This window comes from Penicillium vulpinum (assembly GCF_028829585.1).
Source record: "Penicillium vulpinum strain IBT 29486 chromosome Unknown utg000004l_segment0_segment0, whole genome shotgun sequence".
NCBI classification, from domain to species: domain Eukaryota; kingdom Fungi; phylum Ascomycota; class Eurotiomycetes; order Eurotiales; family Aspergillaceae; genus Penicillium; species Penicillium vulpinum.
Genome location: NW_026643244.1, coordinates 3,355,673 through 3,374,797, shown reverse-complemented (window position 1 = coordinate 3,374,797; position 19,125 = coordinate 3,355,673). Strand labels below are relative to the sequence as shown.

Sequence of the window (19,125 nt, the reverse complement as noted above, 5' to 3'; positions counted from 1 at the left end):
GACCATGTTCCAAGAGATGGGCGTAGCACAAGCACCATGCATACAACCTAGGTATATACGTACTTTGGTGGGTAGGCCGCGAAATCATGTCTGTAGAATATACATAGGTAGAGAGTGTAGTGGGGTGCGCTGGACGTTGGCGCGCGGTAATGTCTGTCTGCAAACTAGACAAAACTAGTGCAGGTTGTTGAGTAGCGGAGGATAGGAGAAGGAAACCTAGGGGTAGTTGGTAGAAGGTAAGCGTTCGTTATTAGTTCACACCAGTTCTCTTTGTTCGAGGCTAATGTTCTTTCAACTTTAAGCTCTACTCTACACTGTTGTTCCTCTGGTTGCTCTTCGCCGTAAACATTGGTTTATCATCTGGATAGCTACCTATTCAGGTACATATCACACACACTCCTACGGTCACCTACTAGCAACTATAGGGACCTGGTCAGAGGATATATCATGGTATTTAGCATTTATCATGACAGTATCCTTGGGTTTATCAATTTATCAAACTGTTCTAGAGTTGATACTTATTACAGAAAATAAAATTGCTAGACCGTGCGGAACACGGCGGCTCACAAAAGATTTTTGTGGTACTTTTTTTTTTAACTAAGATATTTTCGTCCTCTAACGAGCTAGTCATGAATCGACGATTATCATGGAGAATGGCTGTAAAAAGTTATGGATAGTAAGGAAGCAATGATTCGAAGAATAGAACAAAAGAATGACACGAGGGATAGAGTAAGGGAATGACAAGTAAGAATGAGTACACACCATCTGGGTATCAAAAGCCCATTACCTACCCGGGATATTGGTAGTTCCAGATGTGACCTGCAAGCTCGTCCATATCCGTTGCCGTCAGAAGGAAATCGCTCTCCCCATCTCTCTTATCTCTCAAGAAGACATCCGAAAATTTTATCTCGATTTGGCCATTGACCTGAGAACAGCCTGGACGGGGGTTGCGGAGAATTTGAATTTTTTGGTTGGGCGATGGAGCCTTGTCATAGCCCCTTTCCCAGCTCTCCACCATTATCTTATCGCGGAGCACACTGATGGTGATGGCAGCATTAACGGCACTATCTGGATCGTCCAGCCAGAACTTGATGTCTTCTTGGAGTTTGGTGCGACGCTCCGACCACGCAACCTCGCCAACGAAAGTTGGCCACTTATGCGATCGGCCATTTGGCATCTCTCTCGGGCTCCAAGAGATGTCGGCTCTCTTGGTTCGTGTCTGGCCGCGGACAGTTCTCGTACTTGTGGGAGAGAGAAGAGGGTCGGCCACTCTTCTGGCCCAGGCAGAGAAGATGGTGTTAAACGCTCCGGCGGCAACGGCGTGGGCTGAAGACTCCATTTTTAACAGAGCGGACTGAGAGACATGATCGTAGATTTCCCATGATAGCATCAGTAGTTTATCTCCCGAATTTACAAAACACTCGAGGAAGGAGCGTTCGTCAATATCCATAATGAAATAAGGGTTATATGCGCATCCGAGTGGAGCTTCTTCACGTTCCAATCTCTCGGACTCTTGTTCCAAAACCTCAAGACATTGATGGTATCCCTCATATCTGTATCTCCGTGTAGTTGGAGGAAGAACATCTTGAAAGGACATCATTTTCACAGCTGAAGAGGTAGAAAGTCCCAAAAGGCCTCTGTATATTTGTTCTATTATTAATTATGACGATAATCGCAGTTACTAATATGATATGGCTACCATCCATGGATGGGATACGTGCACCTTTCGTGGGCTGAATAGGTAGAGCGGCGAGCCCGAACCATGGGTGCTAAGTGACCTGTATGTTTTTAGCCTCACACCTTGATTTCTATCATACAGTATATCGACCTGGTGTTATTCCCTTTATCCACAGCCTCTTGGAAATTAGAGTGGAAATTGAATCAAGAGTTATAAACCAATCAAAGATCCCAAGCATAGTGTGAGGCAGGGATGCAAGCCACAACCAACGGTAGCTCATGCCAAATTTCACGCACTAACTACTTTTCCTGGCTTCGGAATCGGGATTAGAGATACTAGAAAGCTGTAGCTCGCAGTTGATTATATTCTTCTAGCTCTTGCCCTTGACTACAGTACACCTTTTGGCCTTGATTCGAAGAAGGACCTAGCCTAACTTGACCTTTTAAGCGGGCCAATTCCTTTACGTTGGAAGGGCGAGTTTCTCGCCAGTTGCGACCTGTGGGTCCGTAACAACCCTGCGACGACTAACTACCTAGCCCTGTATATGAATAGTGTTAACTAACTAATGCTCCAACTCTCTGTCAGCACTTTCTAGTCCTCCAGCTCCATTGGCTCCAGGAAGACATAAGCCGGTTAGGAGCCATACCGCTCATATGTATCACTTGGGCTGGCGTCCAGCTTGGTGAAAGTTAGGGCAAATAAAATCATCCATTCATTAAATTGTAAAGTAGCCGAAGGAAAAAGTAAAGAAAATTTGCAATTGGTAATTAGTAATTGGCAATTGGTGATTGGCAATTGATAATCGCATTTTCATCGGGCCTTTACCGGGGACATAAGGATCGCCGCCTTGTTTTATCGATAGATAGTCGCAACCTCGGAGGTTAACAAGGATGATACCTAGCGCCTCCTAACCGTTAATGTTGCACCACGCGGCCTTTCATCGGCGAGCTATCAAATCATTAGGCCTCCCCACCTCCCCCACAACGGCTCTTGCCATGGCTACCCTACGAATTGGGCTTGACCAATAACGAGCGGGCTGTTGTCATTTCATGGCATCTGGTGCCCTCTTCTATTATAGATCTCAATCAAAGGGAAACACACCTCCGAGACCGCCCTGCCGATCCCTTTTCTTGTCACTCTTGATCATATTCAGATAACAGTCACTATACCCAGCGGTCTGCCTGTTCTTGCCTTCATTAGTGAGTGTATTGGTCACCTGAAGAAATGACCTGCCGAGGGCCAACGGCGTGCATACACCAGTCGTTGCAGTTCCATTTTTAATGCAAGGTCAGCCCGATTAAGCAACCCTCCCATATGATGCTGCCGGCTGTCGATCTTTGTCTGTCCTCGGGTGGTGGATCAAGGTTACAAAAGGGGCAGGGATGAAGAGTGACGTCTAGCAGATCTATCAGGCATCGGTCTTGCGGGGAGGCCCCAGTGGTGCTCGACATTAAAGATGCCTATTAACCCCGTTTGTGGTCGCACGCAAATCTCTCCTGATACTGGCGTGCTAGACACTGCGATTGAAGTCATAAGCTGAATAGCAAGATGAGACTTTTTGCCCATGCTTTTGCCGCAGTTGCGGCCATTATGCCGTGTAAGCTCTTGCCTCTTCCTGCTGAGAGATGGGTGAATTGCTAGCTGACCTGGTCGAATCCAGTCTTGTCAACATCTATGGCCCAGAGCGGGACTCCGGTGGCATACACGGACCCGGATACAGATATCACCTTTGATACTTGGACTGTTTCGGAGAGCTTGACCAAGGGAGGGTTCACTTTTGGCATCGCCCTGCCATCTGATGCTCTCACCACAGACGCTACCGAATTTATCGGCTACTTGGTGCGTGACTCTGTCCACCTTTGTAATTTCCACTCTGCTTGTCATTTTTACTAAGCAGTCTCGCAGTTATGTTCCTCGCAGAATGCTACCTCCACCGGTTGGTGTGGTGTTTCGCTCGGGGGCACAATGACCGATTCTCTTCTCTTGCTGGCCTACCCTTATGGCGGATCCATTCTCACGTCCTTCCGTTACACCACAGGCTACCACATGCCGGACGCCTATACTGGGAATGCCGAGCTAACCCAAATCTCGTCCACCATCAATGCAACACACTACGCCTTGATATTCAGATGCTCAAACTGTCTGCAGTGGACTCAGGGCAGTGCGAGTGGAAACGCCTCCACGAGCGCGGGTCTGGTTGACTTAGGATGGGTCCAGGCCTTTCCCGCTCCCGGGAACCCCGGCTGTCCCTCTGATATCACCCTCAGTTTCCACGACAATGGGCACAACCTCTGGGCGGCTACGCTGAAAAATGCGCCCAACCCGTCATACACAGACTGGACCGCGATAGCCCAAACGACGGTCACAGGAAGCTGCTCCACAAAACCCGGACCAACGGCTACGACGACCCCGGCTTCCTCGAGCTCAATCTCGGTGAGAGCAACGACCACTCCAAAATGAGACCTACACCCATTATTATATACAATTCTGCCGATTATTAAAAATGCCCCATATTATTGATGTACTTTTTTGGTGGATAAAATATCGCAGTTTGTACGGAGGACATGTGGGTGAGGATTCAGTGGTGGAGCGGGATAGAGACCACGAGGAACAAAGGTGTCGATCAAAGAGGGCATATTTACTAGCGTTATTTATGATATGTTGTTATTAGTCAGTTTACTATTCAACACCCTGTCCACATAGTAGCAGCGGCTGATAACGGAGTACGTTTTTAGAACACTTTTTGGTTTGCATAGGCTCTAGCATCAATCGACCACTTTGCGAGTGCATATAACGTATTTCACTACCGAGCCGGCCACACCACCGAGCCGGCCACCCCCCAAACACATAGTAAATGCGATTAATTGCAACTTGATATCTCAACAACCACGTTTTTGTTTGATTTCATTACCTACAGATAGCTATTGATAAGAATTTTAAATACTATGTAGCAATCTTAAAAATATCGAAGAGGTGCATCATTACAGTATTAAAAATTACAGTGCTAAAAGTCAGAAGTATATATACTACAATCACAAAGTCATATATATTTCCCAAACTCGCGAGAGAAGCTAGAAATTACCTAAAGAGCATTAGTCTATAGGGAAATCGTTATATAAACGGCCGTTGTTGAGATATCAAGTTGTAATTTATCGCATTTATTATGTTCCTGCCCAGAAATGACAAGATCATCCGGGCGGCCCGTGGACCACCACGGGCCGAGAGTAGATCCGTAGACTCCGCCACGTGGTATACTATTTCATGAACACGTCGAGAAATATGAGACGTAAGACTACGTACTGTATTCAGCTGCTCCAAGGGAAATTAATATCATAATGGAGTTTGTCATTCACATGGCCAGTTATGTTCTTTGCAGTGCTGACACTGTTAACTGAGTTGTGGGGTCTATCCGAACGCTTGGCAAGGTACCTGGCCGAAGAGCCTACACCCTGCATACATGGCGCTTCCTTGCATCGGACTTGCTATCGTAGTGGGAAATAACACCAAATGGGAGATTATGCAAATCGTAACGGTTGCACGGTTAGCGCTGCGCGACCGTTGTGGGGGACAGCACGTTCGGAGGTTAGGGGGTAAGACTGGTTGTGTGTGGACATGATAGGAGCCCCTAAAGCCCCCGTATATTAACCAATCAACGAATCATTTTATTGAACACATGCTCGGGGTTTTTGCCCCATCCCAGTGGTCCCACTTCCTTGAGTCACTCCAATGAAATCGACCGACACGGTTGATGCTTCGCTTCGCTTACTTTTAGGCTGACCAATTTCCTGATCAGGTTCAACCGAGTTCCTTGTCTTTAACAACACAGCACCGGCGAGAAAAGAATCGCTCCATTAGCCCTTCTCGGCAGCTGCGGTCGTCCTGAGGATAATGAGGTTTCAAGGTGCGGGGCATATTGCCATTGCGGCCTTGCGCATTCTACCGCTTACTACTCATGTCTACGCGCTTAACCTGGATATTAACAATCAGGGTAAGAGATATGTTCATATCGCCCCGAAGGCTAAATTGCTAATTGCATTATCTTTTCAATGAGTAGAATCGATCAAAGATGCCGGGAGCACCGCCGCCTACAACATGATGACATGGTACAAAGAAAACGGGACAGACAACCCGGGTTTCATCTCAAGATCCTGGTGGACAGGAGCTGCTTTGTTTCTGGCATGTCTCAATTATTGGCATGCCACGAATGACACAACCTATAACGAGGAAGTCAGCGTCGGGATGCAACACCAGGGAGGAGCGAACGGAGACTACATACCTTCGTGGGCGGTAGGCGTAGTAAGTGTCCATTCCGAGTGAGTATGTAGTCGCCATTCTGACCGTTCTATAGGGAAACGACGACCAAATGTTCTGGGGCCTTGCGGCAATCACTGCAGCAGAGTATAAATTTCCGAATCGTCCAACTGGTGACACCTGGCTCACCCTTGCACAGGGTGTTTTCAACAGCCAGGTAGCACCAAATGGAAAGGGGTGGGATACGACTATTTGCGGAGGTGGTCTTCGCTGGCAGAAGGAAATATGGCAAAGCGGTTATACCATGAAGAACGCGGTTTCAAACGGGGGCTTTTTTATGCTCGCTGCACGTCTCGCTTGGTATACACAAAAGGAAAATTTTGCTGTGTGGGCCGAGAAAGTCTGGGACTGGTCCACCGCCGTGAATCTGGTCAATAATAAAACATGGGAAGTCGCGGATAGTGTCAGAGAAGGCACTGGGGGCCCCAATGGCTGCAGTCTTCCTGATCACACCCGGTGGACCTACAACTATGGTACATATCTGTCTGGTGCTGCATATATGTATGCCTATGTCAGTATTGTTCTTTTATTCCCCACTCGTCTAACAACCCAGAGTTACACATCTTGTTTTGACATGCTAATGACAGACCTCGTTTTAGTCTAACGATACTAAATGGCTTAACATTACAAACAATCTAATGGACGCCTTGTTTACTACATTTTTCCTACCCCAACACGGAGGTGTGATCACAGACTGGCGATGCGAAGCTTCGGGCGAGTGTTATAAAGACGCAAATGGCCCACTTTTCAAAGGTCTTACAGTGTCATGGCTTGCAGATATTGCACTGATCATCCCTTCTCTCGCGGAGAAGATCCTACCAAAACTCGAAGTTTCTGCCGTGGGTGCTGCAAACTCATGCACTGGCGACAACCAAAACCTCTGTGGTAACCGCTGGTATGGCGGGTATGATGGGCAAAACCAAATGGAGAATGCAATCAGTGGTAGTCAGATGATGAGTGCTATTATGGTGAAATTTCTAGGCTCATCCTCAAAACCAGTCTCGACAGCAACGGGAGGAAATGCCACAAGCGACCCAAGTGCTGGTACTAGGCAAAGTGCGGCGCCTGCACCGTTACCCCCTATCACCACGGCAGACAAAGCAGGAGCTGGAATCCTGGTAGTGGTTTTCGTGGCTGGTACGATAGGCGGGGTGATATTTTTGCTTAGTAACCCCTGAGCGAGAGCCTAGAATGAGAGTCTACTTTGTACATTCGATCTGCAACATCGTCTTTTTGCTTATAGAGTGCTTCAAATATTGTACCAACCTATCCTTATTCTAAATGTATCAAGTCGGGTGCTTTAGTACCTGAATTAGTCGGTGTACTATCACACCTAGGGCCTGGATCTCCTCTGTAGTATTAGAATAGAAATACTTGAGGTAGGTCATAGAAGTTCATATATTATCATAAATAAAACCTCCAGGTTATATATGAGTTGCCATACAATTCCACATCAATAAAGCTCTTAAGAGTGCCCACTTCATCCCTCATGCTCTTCAGCATCTACTCTCAATATCTCCATTATATGTTGAGGCAAAAACCTGCCTTCGTCCTGTTTGTCTTATGTCTGAGCTTGGATCTTCTTGGTCAGGGCAGTCCGATCGTTGGCCCAAACCATTTTGGAATTCGAGACATCGTCGAACTCTCTCTCATATTCATCCTTCGCCAACCCCCTTTTACTCGCCACAACCAGATCTGTGCACTGTTCTCCCGGCGGGCGCGGTCTTTCTAGTTGTTGCTTGTCTTTCTGAATTGCCTGCTCCAGATTGGATACTCTGGTATTCTGCTCAAAATTCATCTCGGCGGCATTGCGGGGTATCCAAGACCTGTCCCCCCGAATTGTTCTGCTTATTTTCCTATCTCGAATGCCAGGTCGAGAAGGTCCAGCGACCTCTATATGAGGATATTCTTCATCCTCAAAACGAAGATATCTTGTATACGGGGAACTCCGGAACCCCCGATGATCATCAAGAAGGGCGTTGGCCAAATGCATGGTTTCGTGCGTATCCCTACCAGGTCCAGAAAGAGTGAGATGTAGCGCGTTTTTGACTTTGAGCTCATTCCAACGAAAGGGCGGGAAAGCGTCCTTCCCAGGGACAGTGCAAAGCCGGGAAGTTGATTGCTCTAAATCCCACAGGAGGTTTTGAGCAGAAGTTTTATCGTTGACCAACAAATACCGTGAGATGCATGTCTGGATGTAGCTTGTATAATATCCTTGCGTGCTCTTGCGCAGTCGCTCTAGTTGATCAAGTAGTGGCTTCGGGTCTTCCACTCGGCAAATAAGCTCCATCAGACATACCGCCTCCACTTCGTAGTCCCCAAGCTCGCGCGCAGATTGCAAGATATCTTCTAACACACGATTGGGTGGGAATTTTGGGTCTGGGGATGGCCATCCTGGATTCTCAGCTTCGACGGGGATATAACTTGGTATACCACCCACTGCACACGCCATTCCGGTGGTATATACCGCGGGCCGTCTTCTTTCTCGCATAGATGAACGATTGCCACCCCAGCAGCGTTGAAACTGTTCCTTGGCCAGAATGTAAAGCAGATATGGCCGCGACCTAGTCAGCTCTGGACTCTGTTCCTCGACAAGCCTGGCATGAAGACTGGCATGCTGCAAACATCGCCGGGCTGTGATTATTTGTTCGTTCTTTGGCATATCACTCGATTCGATTGCATAGGTCAGCCCAACCAAAATACTCAAGATAGCCAGCTCGGTCAATTCATCATACTCGTCACTTTCCAGATCCTCAAGTAGTCTTGCAAGTGGATCTTGGTCTTCTTCTGGCGTGTCGTGATCGAAAGGATCATTGAACAGATCAATGAGTACCTGCTGCGGCTCGTACATATTGATCATAGAGAGAATCACATCAGAGATGTCCCAGATACGTTCGCCTTCTAGCAAATCGTCGTAGATACCTGTCCACAACGGTCGATCCGGAGGCAAGACATCGTTAATGTATGTGTTTGACAAAAGATCGAGAAATTTCCGGAAAAGTTGAAGCTGTTAAAATGGCAGAGTCAACAAATTATGTCAATCATCTCATTTGACCCATCTCAATGGGTTCCTACCTCTGTCCAATCCACCGGGTCAGCCGGCTTCTGATCAAGATAGTTGGAAAGTCGGAAGGACAGCCACTGCTCCACATGTTCAAGGATTTGTGGTATCGTGCCTTCAGATATATCCCGCTTTGATAGCCCCTCAAAAGCACTTTTTGCATGTTTTTGAATTACATCCAAGTGCCAGATGTACAGTTTTGGGGTGTCCCCAGAGCCCATTTTCTGGGGTAGCTCTAGGATGCCACGCGACTGTAAGTCAAGTAATTCCCGATATGCTCCCTGTTCCTGTAATAAGTCCGCATATTCTATTATTACAAGGGGGAGGTTGAGATGTTGTTCTAGATTAATTGCGAAATAATCCACTGCATCGTGAAAGTGGCCAAGTCGTTTCAGCCGCGCTAGTTCCTCTAAATGCCCTTCGATATCATCCGCAAAATCCAGGTCAAAATGCAAGGTGATGTCCTTTTGCGAATCAGAACTCAAGGTTGCCTGTATATGCGGTAGTGAAGCTTCAGTGGGCAATGTATTGAAAGGATGATGGCTCTGTGCCGAGGACCTCAGGTGCCTTGGTCTGTTAGAAAACGAAACATCCGTTTCTGAGTATTCCGGCTCATCATCTGATGATAGAATATATTCTGGTCGTCGACGGCGGAAAGAGGGACTGCGTTTGGCAGTGGAAGGTGAGTCCGTACGACTGCGTGTTCGGCCCTGTCGCTCAATTCGCGCGAGTGGAAGCTCTGATGGCCCATCTTCTTGCCAGTCCATTGGGTGGCGGCGCTCCCGAGCTCTGAAACTCCGGTAGTGGTGGTGATTGTCGTTGGCGCTTTTGGTACCGTTTTCATTTTCATTACCAGATCCATCTACGGTGACTTCGAGCATACTGGCCGATGATGCTTATGCTTAGTATCAAACGCCCGTAAAAGAATGAGAGAATATTTCCCAGCAAGGTACAACTTTAATATACCAAAGTAGTATTAATAGTGTTGCGCAAGCCCACAATGATAATGCTATTTGAGAGAGAGAGAGAGAGAGTGATATAAATAATAATAATGGCGTTCTGCACGGTGACACTGCCCCCCAGTCTCAGCCACCACCTCATAGCGCAAACCTCGTAAAAATACCCTCGCGGCTGTGTATCTTCCAGTGACGATCCATGCTCAACCAGTAACCCCGGGCGCCTCAACTACATGGATCATGGGTGCCTGAAATAAGAGTTAAGGGATTATGTCCCAGATGTCATTCCTTCCTTACCATTCCTGGGCGTTCTTCTTCTTCTTCTTTCTTTCTTTCTTTCTCTTTGATTCCGTCAATTGAAAACGAATACACATAAAATCATGAATACCCAGAGGCCTCATCGACCCGCTCGATTCGCCCGCAAATGCGGCCCTACCTTCAGCACATTGGATCATTTATCTAATGCAAGTCTTTGCTCCCATGAAATGGGTCGTGTCCAAATTGATTGTCGATTTCGCCTCTCAAAAACTCAATGGGGCGTCCTTGGTGGTGGGAACACCCCCGCTGCAGTGCTTTACATGGACTTGACCTTCGATCAGCCAAAAGACTGCCAGCTGACAAGTGCAGTGGTTGCTATCACTATGGAGGAGTCGGATATAGAGCCACACAGAGAACGTAAACAGACGGTTTCCAGAACACGGCCACGATTAAGACATCCTACACAAGATTCAGATCACGGTTTGGCTGAAGATTCCACGGGGTATCTGGCGCCAGCGACCGTGGATACTGTTAGTGATTTAACAACACGATCAAGGCGCTGCCTCCAAGTCACTCCCTACTACGGTCCCCATGAACTCGCGGGAAAGCCTACTCAAGTAACGATCAAAGAGACCCAGCGTTTCACACCTGAAATAAATGTTCTCGGGCAAGGCGGAGGAGGTGTGGGATACGACCATGAAAAGTCCATTGAACAAACCAGTCAATGGACTTTCACTGGAAAGGTGCTCTCGGGAACTCAATCCCAGCACACTTATTCCGCAATCGGCAGCTCAAGACCACGACGCAATCACAGGCGCCCTAATCCCGAACCGAGCGTTTACCGTACAATGAAGTGGGAACTTAACGAAGATGACAACCAAGCCCAATCCCAGCATAGCAGTGTGATCCATACTGCATTTGCTTTTGAGCATGACATGGAGCCATTCTACATAAGGATCGATATTCAAGGCAAACTTCAACGAAGATCGGAGCAGTTCAAAGGAAACATGAAACAACTGTTCAGATTTCCATCAAAGACAAAAAAGGACCAGGGCACCGCGCTGATACGCGTTTACCCAGATAAGACAACAAACCAGACGCGGCGACTGGATCGGATTGCGCAGGGCTTGTCACTAAGCATGGAGCGCCTCAATATGGAGAATATTCGCGTGCAGCTACCCGACTCCATGCCTATATCGTTCCAGCAGGATACACCACAAGCCTTTGACGACCTAGCGCCAGCCTTAGAGGAGATGGTTGAAGATGAGCCACGAAGCAATGATCATCAACCCTCAGCGGCTATGCTCGCTCACAGATCACCAAAAATGATACCATCTAGTTCGCACCGCGGAAGAACAACGTCAATCCCGACATCTGCTGGCGATGTAGAAATGATGGCTTCTAGCTGGCCTTCTGGATCATCCACCTTAAACGGTAGTAATACAGGCGATATTATGTCACAATGTCTGCCACCCCTAAATGAAACACAGCAGAATAGTGAGATAAGAGGGGAAATATCCCGAACTCAGACGATGGCGACGTCAAAATCAGTCAATGTCAGTCGAAAGCATACAGGAAATGACTTGGAAGATCTCGCCAGCCAACTATCTCAATTTCCTACTTTGCTCTTGATCTTTCAGTGGGCTATATGGATGTTTTCTTTCTCTCCACGCACAATCGCCAAAGCTGCGCAGAAAAGAGGTAATCCGTGATATCGGTTTGAAAGCTTCATACTATAAGTTTTCGTGATTTTTGTACGCTTATGGCCTTATTGTTAGCAGTTGCAATTTTGCACTCACCGTTCTCGCCCCTAATCGCCCAACGTTATAGCAGCGTTCACTCATCTGTTCTCTCCCCATCAGCTATCCATTTGTACTTTATGTTTTTGTCTATTACTATATCCGGTACATACGACCATAGGGTGTGGAAAACAGGGCTTCCCGTCCGCTCAGCCGTACTTAAGCCACACGCCGGTGAGTTAGTAGTTGGGTGGGTGACCACCAGCGAATCCTCACTGTTGTATGTTTTTGTTTTTTGCCGTCCACGAAGCCTATGAGTTATGTATGATATTCCACATCATCGTAGACCAATCTTGAAGTTTTATATCTGTAATTTATTATATTAAATTACGCATTACAAAATAAAATACAGTATATAACACTAGCGTTACAATAGCTTATCAGCCCTTACGATAACAGCTTATATAGACGAAGCTTCCTTGGAACCAGGTTCCAATACCTGCACCCTCATCTTGCTAGGTCAAACGTCTCCGCAAAAACAGACTTGTCCAGGTTGGAATTGCCTTGCATTAGCAATCCTCCGCTATGGTCAGGGAAACAAAAGCAAGGACACTACATGTCCACTCTGAGAAAAGCCAAGACCACTCCAATGACGGCGAGGATGACAACAAACAAAATGTATCATTCCACCCGCACCATATCACCCTCAAAACCTTCCGCAACCTACTGTCTCACTACCCTTCAACGGTAGAGCGAGTGCACCGCGGCAAGATGACGCTAAAGCTGCAGTCTAAAGCGAGCAAGGGATCAAAGCGCAAGGCGGAGACGAAGACCAGCGCAGCGCCGACGACGAAGGCAGAGCTCGATCCCTCCGAGGAGAAGCACATTCTCGAAGAGACGGATAAGTTCCTCCAGCTTGACCGGTGGCGATATGAAGCTCTGCCCAAAATCATCGCGGAGCGGGCGAATGAGAATGGCCAGAAAGCAAGTGGGCCGGAAGGGGCGCATTTGCTCAAAGAAGAGTTAATTGATATCATGGAATGGAAGACGTGAGTAATAATCACCTAGAAGTGTTATAGGTTCGGATCTTGTCTAACTTACTTATAGGAAACATGGAGTCTCCCGCCCCATGCTCATGGGAATGATCAAAAGCAACCCAGTCGCGACGATCACCAAGTCTACATCTACGGCTTTTGCCGCCCTGCCAGAAGTGGATCCTGTGGTTGCGCCAAACGAAGCGTTCCCTAAAGCCAGTCTGGACGCCCTCACTGCGCCTATCCGTGGTGTCGGTCCAGCTACTGCGTCTTTGATTTTATCTATTGCTACGGTCTTTGGTGATGCTAAGAAACAAGTCCCCTTTTACAGCGACGATGTGTACCTTTGGCTATGTCTGATGGATTTCCCAGAGGGCCCGGGTTCCAAGGAGCAGAAGCCTTCTAAACATAAGAAGCCCAATGGGGAGTTGATTGCCAAGTACAATATAAATGAGTATCGAGATCTATGGAATGCGTCACAGGAGCTACGGGCACGGCTAAACAGCGGCGCTGGAGAGCAGCCTGGAGATGGACTTGTATCTTTTATCGATATTGAGAGGGCTGCTTATGTGCTTCGCAATATCGCTTTCTCAGATTACTATGCTAGTCAAGATCACGAGACTGGTATAAATATTGTGAAAGATATGGAGTCGGCGAATAGCCAGCTACCAAAGGAATCAAAGAGCGATTCTGGTGAGCTTGGCACGAGGCGCAGCAAGAGGATTAAGCAAGAAGCTAAGTGATAAAATCTGTATATTATGAGATTTTCACCGCATGCATTCTGCGGTCACCTATGTTCATGTTTCAAAATGTAAAATGAAACGACAGAAAGGCATTTCAAAAGGCATCCAACAAGATATCCGAAAATACATTGTATTATCCTATGTGTGAAGATATCACGTTTCTGATATGATAACATTAACTAAAAGACACTGCAATGGAAAAGTACATTTTACATGTTTTCCGCTACCTGTATCGGAAATTTAGAGGAGTGACTCGACGCAGTGACCTCTGGCTTGATATGGGGATATGTTTGACTTGCTTTGCTTCACTTTGTCAATAAAACCAGGTTAATTGCTTTCAAAATCGTCCTGCTTTTTATAGCCATTTCTACGTCGAAGCCCCTGGCAAGTCGTACATACAATTTACCCCAGTCGAACTCCATCGCCTAATCCTTCCTAGATCCTCCAAAATCCAGCTCCCCCCAATCCTAAGTACCAAATACAGTGTCTCCAAGTCCCTATACGAATAATGCGCCATCTTCACTTCATTCATAACGCTTAATATACATAGGTGTCTTGTTTGAGCCACGCGCGGCTGGAGCTTAGTGGAGACGATTTGAGGGTGAAATGGTGCAGATCTAGTTGTAGATCTGTAGTACAAAGTATGTACTAGGTCTAGGTACATACATTCCGTACTATGTGCCTTGCATATGATTGATTACTTAGGGATAAGAGATATTTATGTACCTAGTAAAGTGCACCGTTGTAGATAACACACAATCTGCCCCTGTTAACCCTGGTTACGATATTTACTACTTCGTACATATTCAAGTTGAATTATTCAGAACCACTCTTCTATGCCAAACCAGTCGCATTGTTTTGTTTTTCAAACTCATCGCTATGTACAAATTCATGGCCGTCAAGTCTTGATTAAAAGCAGATATCAGATACAGGAGAGACGCATGCATCACAAGAATAAAAATGGTGATAGGGGGGAGACAGAAGAAAGTCGTCAGATCATCATGCAATTCATGCGTCACGGGCCATCGTCAAGATGGCCGGTTATTCCAGTGAATTGTGTTTCGACATGACGGGTAGGTGTAGGGAGAAGTAGAGGATATGGTGAAGGGTGGAGAGAGAAGTAGGAGGAGACACAATGTCTACCGTTGAAGGGAGGGCCGGGCAAGAGAAGAGATGAGAGGTCGGAACGGCAACGGCACTGAGTAAACAGTGGCAGTACAGATCGGATGGGCGCATAAGTTAATATTAGGGTGTTGTACCCCAAAGTTTTTGGGTAGTTTTTTTTCATATAATAAGTATTGATTTGCGGGTTTACCGCTTAGAAGGATTGGGCTTGCGCTCGGCGGCACGCTTAGCCTTGGCAGCATTCTCCGCGGAGGTGGAATGGAGATAGCCCACGTGCTGATTGTCGTCGTCACTGAATGGGACAATGGAGGAGATCTTCTTGGAGCGACTGCGCTTCAATGGCTGGGACAGAGGTGGCCCGGGTTGCGGCGCAGGACTCGCGAGGGACGGTCCTGGCTTGGCTTCAGCGGCAGCTGACGGGGCAGCGGCACGCTCGTCATCCTCGACCTGGATGTGGCGGAACTCCTGCTCCTGCTCATCTGCTTCGGATGAAGCAGGGCTGTCGGAGTCAGAGGCTGCCTCATAATCATCTTCATCATCACTGACCAAGCTGGGGGCTTGGTTAGATTCGATGGCATGAGGACTGAGGGTTTGATGATCCAGGCTGTCAGATTCCCGGGCCTGAGACTGGCCAGCAAGCGAAAGCTCCAAAAAGGTCTTGGGGCGCGACGGAGTTGCTTGTTCCATGGGCGGACTGTGTGCGCGGTCGAGGGCCTTTCGGCTCTCGGACTCTCCAGGGGTTTGACCAACAGGCATGCGCATAGGCTGGCGACCGGCGCGAGCACCAAGGGATGCATGGCTGACTCCCGCGGACGGCACACGAGAGTCATCGGTTTCCGAGTCATCGTCGAAGAGACCACTAAGATCTACAGGCTTTCGGGATTCTTCTACCAGCTTTTCCATGTCTAGACCAGCACCACGTGATTTCATGAGAGCGGACAGATGAGGAGTGGCAGGTGAAGCCAAAAATTGTGGGTTCGGAGGCTGTCGGATGGGCTCGGAGCGTCGTCGGTAGGCCGGTTCAGCAGTCGAGGGAGGAGTGGCAACAGCGGATGTGGCAGCCGTAGTCGGTTTGCGGGGAGTGACAAGGTCTTTGGCGGGCGTATGAAGAGATTTCCAAGGGGTCGTAGCAACGTGGGTAGAGCGGATCAGAGGGTGCACGTAGCCTGGGGTTGTTGGATTAGCAGTGGGCTCAGCAGAGCCACCGACCACAATCCCGGCATCGTCCACCTGAACAGATTGACCACACGCCATGGCAGCAGCGTCGTGGCTGGCGAAGTTGCGGTTGTGCGCAATCCGACAGTGGTTAATAAATCCCTGAGTGCTGGAGAAGTTATCGCGCCGGCAGTCCAGACAGACCAGCTTGACCAGGACACCATCCGACTTGCGCCGAATGAGCATCGGCCCGGACTTCTCCTTGACGACAGGGTAGCCAGTCGACAATGCGGTATGCTTGGCGCCAGTCGAGCCTCGCTGGGGGCGAGTCTTGCCTGCAAGCATACCCATCTCGCCAGGATTCCCACGCGTCGATCGACCCTCAACCAGCGAACCTGCTAGCATCCCAGAGTCGACCTCACCACCGTCGAAGCGAGGGTCGGGAATCAACCACCGTGCGTAGTGACGGGCGTAAGGGCCTTCCGTTACACCCCAGGGAGCAGGCGACATCGGAGCCGGACCATTTCCAGGTGCCAGCACTGACGCGCCCGCTCCCGAGCTCACATCCGGCGAGACACCCGTAACACGGGATCCGGGATAAGGGATTTCGCCACAACGTCGCAGCTGTTCCAGAGCGACTTGACACTTGGCAATTTCCTGGTCAATAAGGCGAAGTTCGTTGTGCTTAAGCAACACCTCCAAGCTCAGCTGGGCGGTGATAGTTTCCCGAAGTCGGGTCACACTAGGTCTGGCGACGACGGCGGCCTGCGCCGGCTGTCGCGTGGACGTGACCGGTGAGTTTGAAGAGGTAGTTGGAGTAGAGGGGGTTGGAGCGACCGAGACCGAGTCAGTTGCGATCACGGCCGGAGATGGGCGCGTAGAAATCGAATCCGAACAGACTTTCGTCGGCGCGGGCGCATCGGTCGCGTCGGAGTCGGAGCGTTTGCGCTTGAGCTGGGGCAGCAGAGTATTGATGTCTGTGCAGTTTGGGGCCAGCATTTTGACCTCTTCCACTTTATTCCCTATAGCAGAGGGCCAGGGAAGCAGGCGAAACATGCCATGTGAGTGCATAGAGATGGTTTTGGATTAGGTGGCAGATGGTCCATGCGTTCCAAGTTTATTACGGAAAAGGAATGGACGTCGACTGCGCGACCGGTGATTACGGAAGGCAGAAAAAATCTATTAATAAGATGGAGGATGAGTACAAGAAAGAGAATGGGAAAATAGTGAATAGGGGGAAAATGGAAAGAAGGGGGAAGAGATCAATAGGAAAAGAAAGAGAAAGGGGAAGAAAGGGGAGAGAAGAATAAGAGAATGGGAAGAATGGGAGAGAAAGGTGCCTGGGGGGGGGGGGGGGAAGGGAGTGGAGTTATGATGTGATACTTGTTGTTCTAATACTAATTATATGGGCAGATCATGTACCTTTGGATCAGTCTCAAATATCTGCGACACGTCATAATTTATTTATTTATTTGATTCTATTTCTATACTTATAAGACATTGATTTTCGTTATAAGAATATTTATTCACATTGTTCTATTTAGACTATTTACCTACATATGTATGTTATATATTCATCTATCTACAAAGTACCTATTCACCGATTTTCTATTCACTACATGTATTCATTCGGAAATATACGGCTGATACCCAATATACCAATATACCCAATAAGCAACTCTGACCGACCCTATTCGTGTATACCAAGGCTATAACGGCCTAGACCTTACCCTGTTTCTAGTGGCTAAGCCAGTTGTGTCTACGATCTAGAAGATCCCCAACAAATCAAATCCTATATAAAACTTACAGGGGGCGGCGAACCGGGTATAAACAGGTTCTGACTGCGCCTCAATTGTATATAGATACAAAAGTACTAATCGTACTGATCTTACAGACCATACAGTCAGTGGATATAATGATGTTTTTAACACACCTATTACCCTACCTAGCTCACCGCCAGTATAGGAATATACCACCTACCTAAAACGTATAGAAAACTGTATATACAAAACACTGACACTAAGGAGATTTTTGTGGCTACTGCGCAGCAGGTATATGATAAAGCAAAGCTGTGGTATCAGGTGTATCTCTCTGCGCCAATACCACACTGGGTGGAAGCTATTATTGAGAGCCAGGGGTTTTACATAGTATACACCATACTAGATTCATGGTATGAATTTATGTAGGTTTTTGACTGGCATTATATTATATAATCAAGGGGGTGTGGGGCTGTGTGTTAAAAAAAAAGTCACTGTAATACTGTATGAAAACAGGGTATTGTACCCGAGAATGTCATGTGACACCAGTACCCATATGCGAGACCTTCCAGTATATGAGCCACGTTCGTCTGGCGCTGACACAGAGAAAAGAGACGCCAATGAAATTATTTCCTAGAATGTGCAAGGCAATCAGGCTATACAACATTACGATAGAAATGTTTGATCGTCCATTTATTTTGAAACCACAGATCATAGTAAAAGAAAGAAGAAAAAAGAATTGGAAAAGGAGAGCATCAAAACTTGGGGAATTTGCGGCAGTTCCGAATCCAGCTCCTGCTTGGCCATTCACGCTTCCCCAGATCGCGGTTCAAGGTGATCTCCAGTGGTCCTTCATCACTCACATCCCAACTAAACCATTGACAGGGCTTCCAATCCTGCTCTCCGCCGAAAAGATACCCGGCTTCGCGGAAAAAGCTGTCAACCCACTTCCCAGTGTTTTCACGCACACATATATGACGCCGCTCGTTCCAAAAGTCTTCCAGCTGCGAAGGGGTTGAATTTGTGAAATCGAATAGCATACGAGTACGCATGCGTAGGCTCTGGTCTCGGCAGCCGAATGAGAACGAGACGTTAATTTGAACCTGTGCAACGGGATTTGCGGTGAAGGTACATGTGTGCTGTAACATCTCAATGCATTTGCAGCTGCGGTTTGTCAGGTGTTGAAAACCACCTTTAGAATCAACGGTCTGATAATGGCATAGAGAGATCAATTGTAGCTTGTGGTGTATATTGAGGATGCTACAAGGACACATATCAACTTCACCGGCGTACGGCAATAGCACTTCC

General features: G+C 47.7%; 7 protein-coding genes across 7 annotated transcripts, besides 2 other annotated features; 3 read left to right on the top strand and 4 right to left on the bottom strand.

Annotated features, from left to right (window-relative positions):
- Positions 1 to 787: 787 nt before the first annotated feature.
- N7479_009753 (uncharacterized protein) lies at positions 788 to 1,600 on the bottom strand (the record flags this gene model as incomplete). Its single annotated transcript, XM_057257446.1, has 1 exon — positions 788 to 1,600. One exon carries the CDS (start codon positions 1,598 to 1,600, stop codon positions 788 to 790), a length of 813 nt encoding a protein of 270 aa, XP_057104904.1.
- Positions 1,601 to 3,226: 1,626 nt separating this feature from the next.
- On the top strand, positions 3,227 to 4,138 carry N7479_009752 (uncharacterized protein; the record flags this gene model as incomplete). Its single annotated transcript, XM_057257445.1, has 3 exons — positions 3,227 to 3,275; positions 3,339 to 3,517; positions 3,584 to 4,138. The coding sequence occupies 3 exons, from the start codon at positions 3,227 to 3,229 to the stop codon at positions 4,136 to 4,138; spliced, it is 783 nt and encodes a 260-aa protein (XP_057104903.1).
- A 1,428-nt stretch (positions 4,139 to 5,566) lies between these two features.
- Positions 5,567 to 7,167, top strand: N7479_009751 (glycoside hydrolase family 76 protein; the record flags this gene model as incomplete). Its single annotated transcript, XM_057257444.1, has 4 exons — positions 5,567 to 5,666; positions 5,733 to 5,974; positions 6,027 to 6,500; positions 6,589 to 7,167. 4 exons carry the CDS (start codon positions 5,567 to 5,569, stop codon positions 7,165 to 7,167), a joined length of 1,395 nt encoding a protein of 464 aa, XP_057104902.1.
- A 383-nt stretch (positions 7,168 to 7,550) lies between these two features.
- N7479_009750 (uncharacterized protein) lies at positions 7,551 to 9,931 on the bottom strand (the record flags this gene model as incomplete). The annotated part of the gene is made up of 2 exons (XM_057257443.1): positions 7,551 to 8,996; positions 9,065 to 9,931. The coding sequence occupies 2 exons, from the start codon at positions 9,929 to 9,931 to the stop codon at positions 7,551 to 7,553; spliced, it is 2,313 nt and encodes a 770-aa protein (XP_057104901.1).
- A 455-nt stretch (positions 9,932 to 10,386) lies between these two features.
- Positions 10,387 to 11,965: a sequence feature (Protein overlapping with rRNA (N7479_009749, KAJ5951336.1) was converted to a misc_feature.).
- An 80-nt stretch (positions 11,966 to 12,045) lies between these two features.
- Positions 12,046 to 12,320: a sequence feature (Protein overlapping with rRNA (N7479_009749, KAJ5951336.1) was converted to a misc_feature.).
- A 268-nt stretch (positions 12,321 to 12,588) lies between these two features.
- On the top strand, positions 12,589 to 13,780 carry N7479_009748 (uncharacterized protein; the record flags this gene model as incomplete). Its single annotated transcript, XM_057257441.1, has 2 exons — positions 12,589 to 13,052; positions 13,111 to 13,780. 2 exons carry the CDS (start codon positions 12,589 to 12,591, stop codon positions 13,778 to 13,780), a joined length of 1,134 nt encoding a protein of 377 aa, XP_057104899.1.
- Positions 13,781 to 15,091: 1,311 nt separating this feature from the next.
- Positions 15,092 to 17,116, bottom strand: N7479_009747 (uncharacterized protein; the record flags this gene model as incomplete). The annotated part of the gene is made up of 1 exon (XM_057257440.1): positions 15,092 to 17,116. One exon carries the CDS (start codon positions 17,114 to 17,116, stop codon positions 15,092 to 15,094), a length of 2,025 nt encoding a protein of 674 aa, XP_057104898.1.
- Positions 17,117 to 18,572: 1,456 nt separating this feature from the next.
- Positions 18,573 to 18,965, bottom strand: N7479_009746 (uncharacterized protein; the record flags this gene model as incomplete). Its single annotated transcript, XM_057257439.1, has 1 exon — positions 18,573 to 18,965. One exon carries the CDS (start codon positions 18,963 to 18,965, stop codon positions 18,573 to 18,575), a length of 393 nt encoding a protein of 130 aa, XP_057104897.1.
- Positions 18,966 to 19,125: the final 160 nt, after the last annotated feature.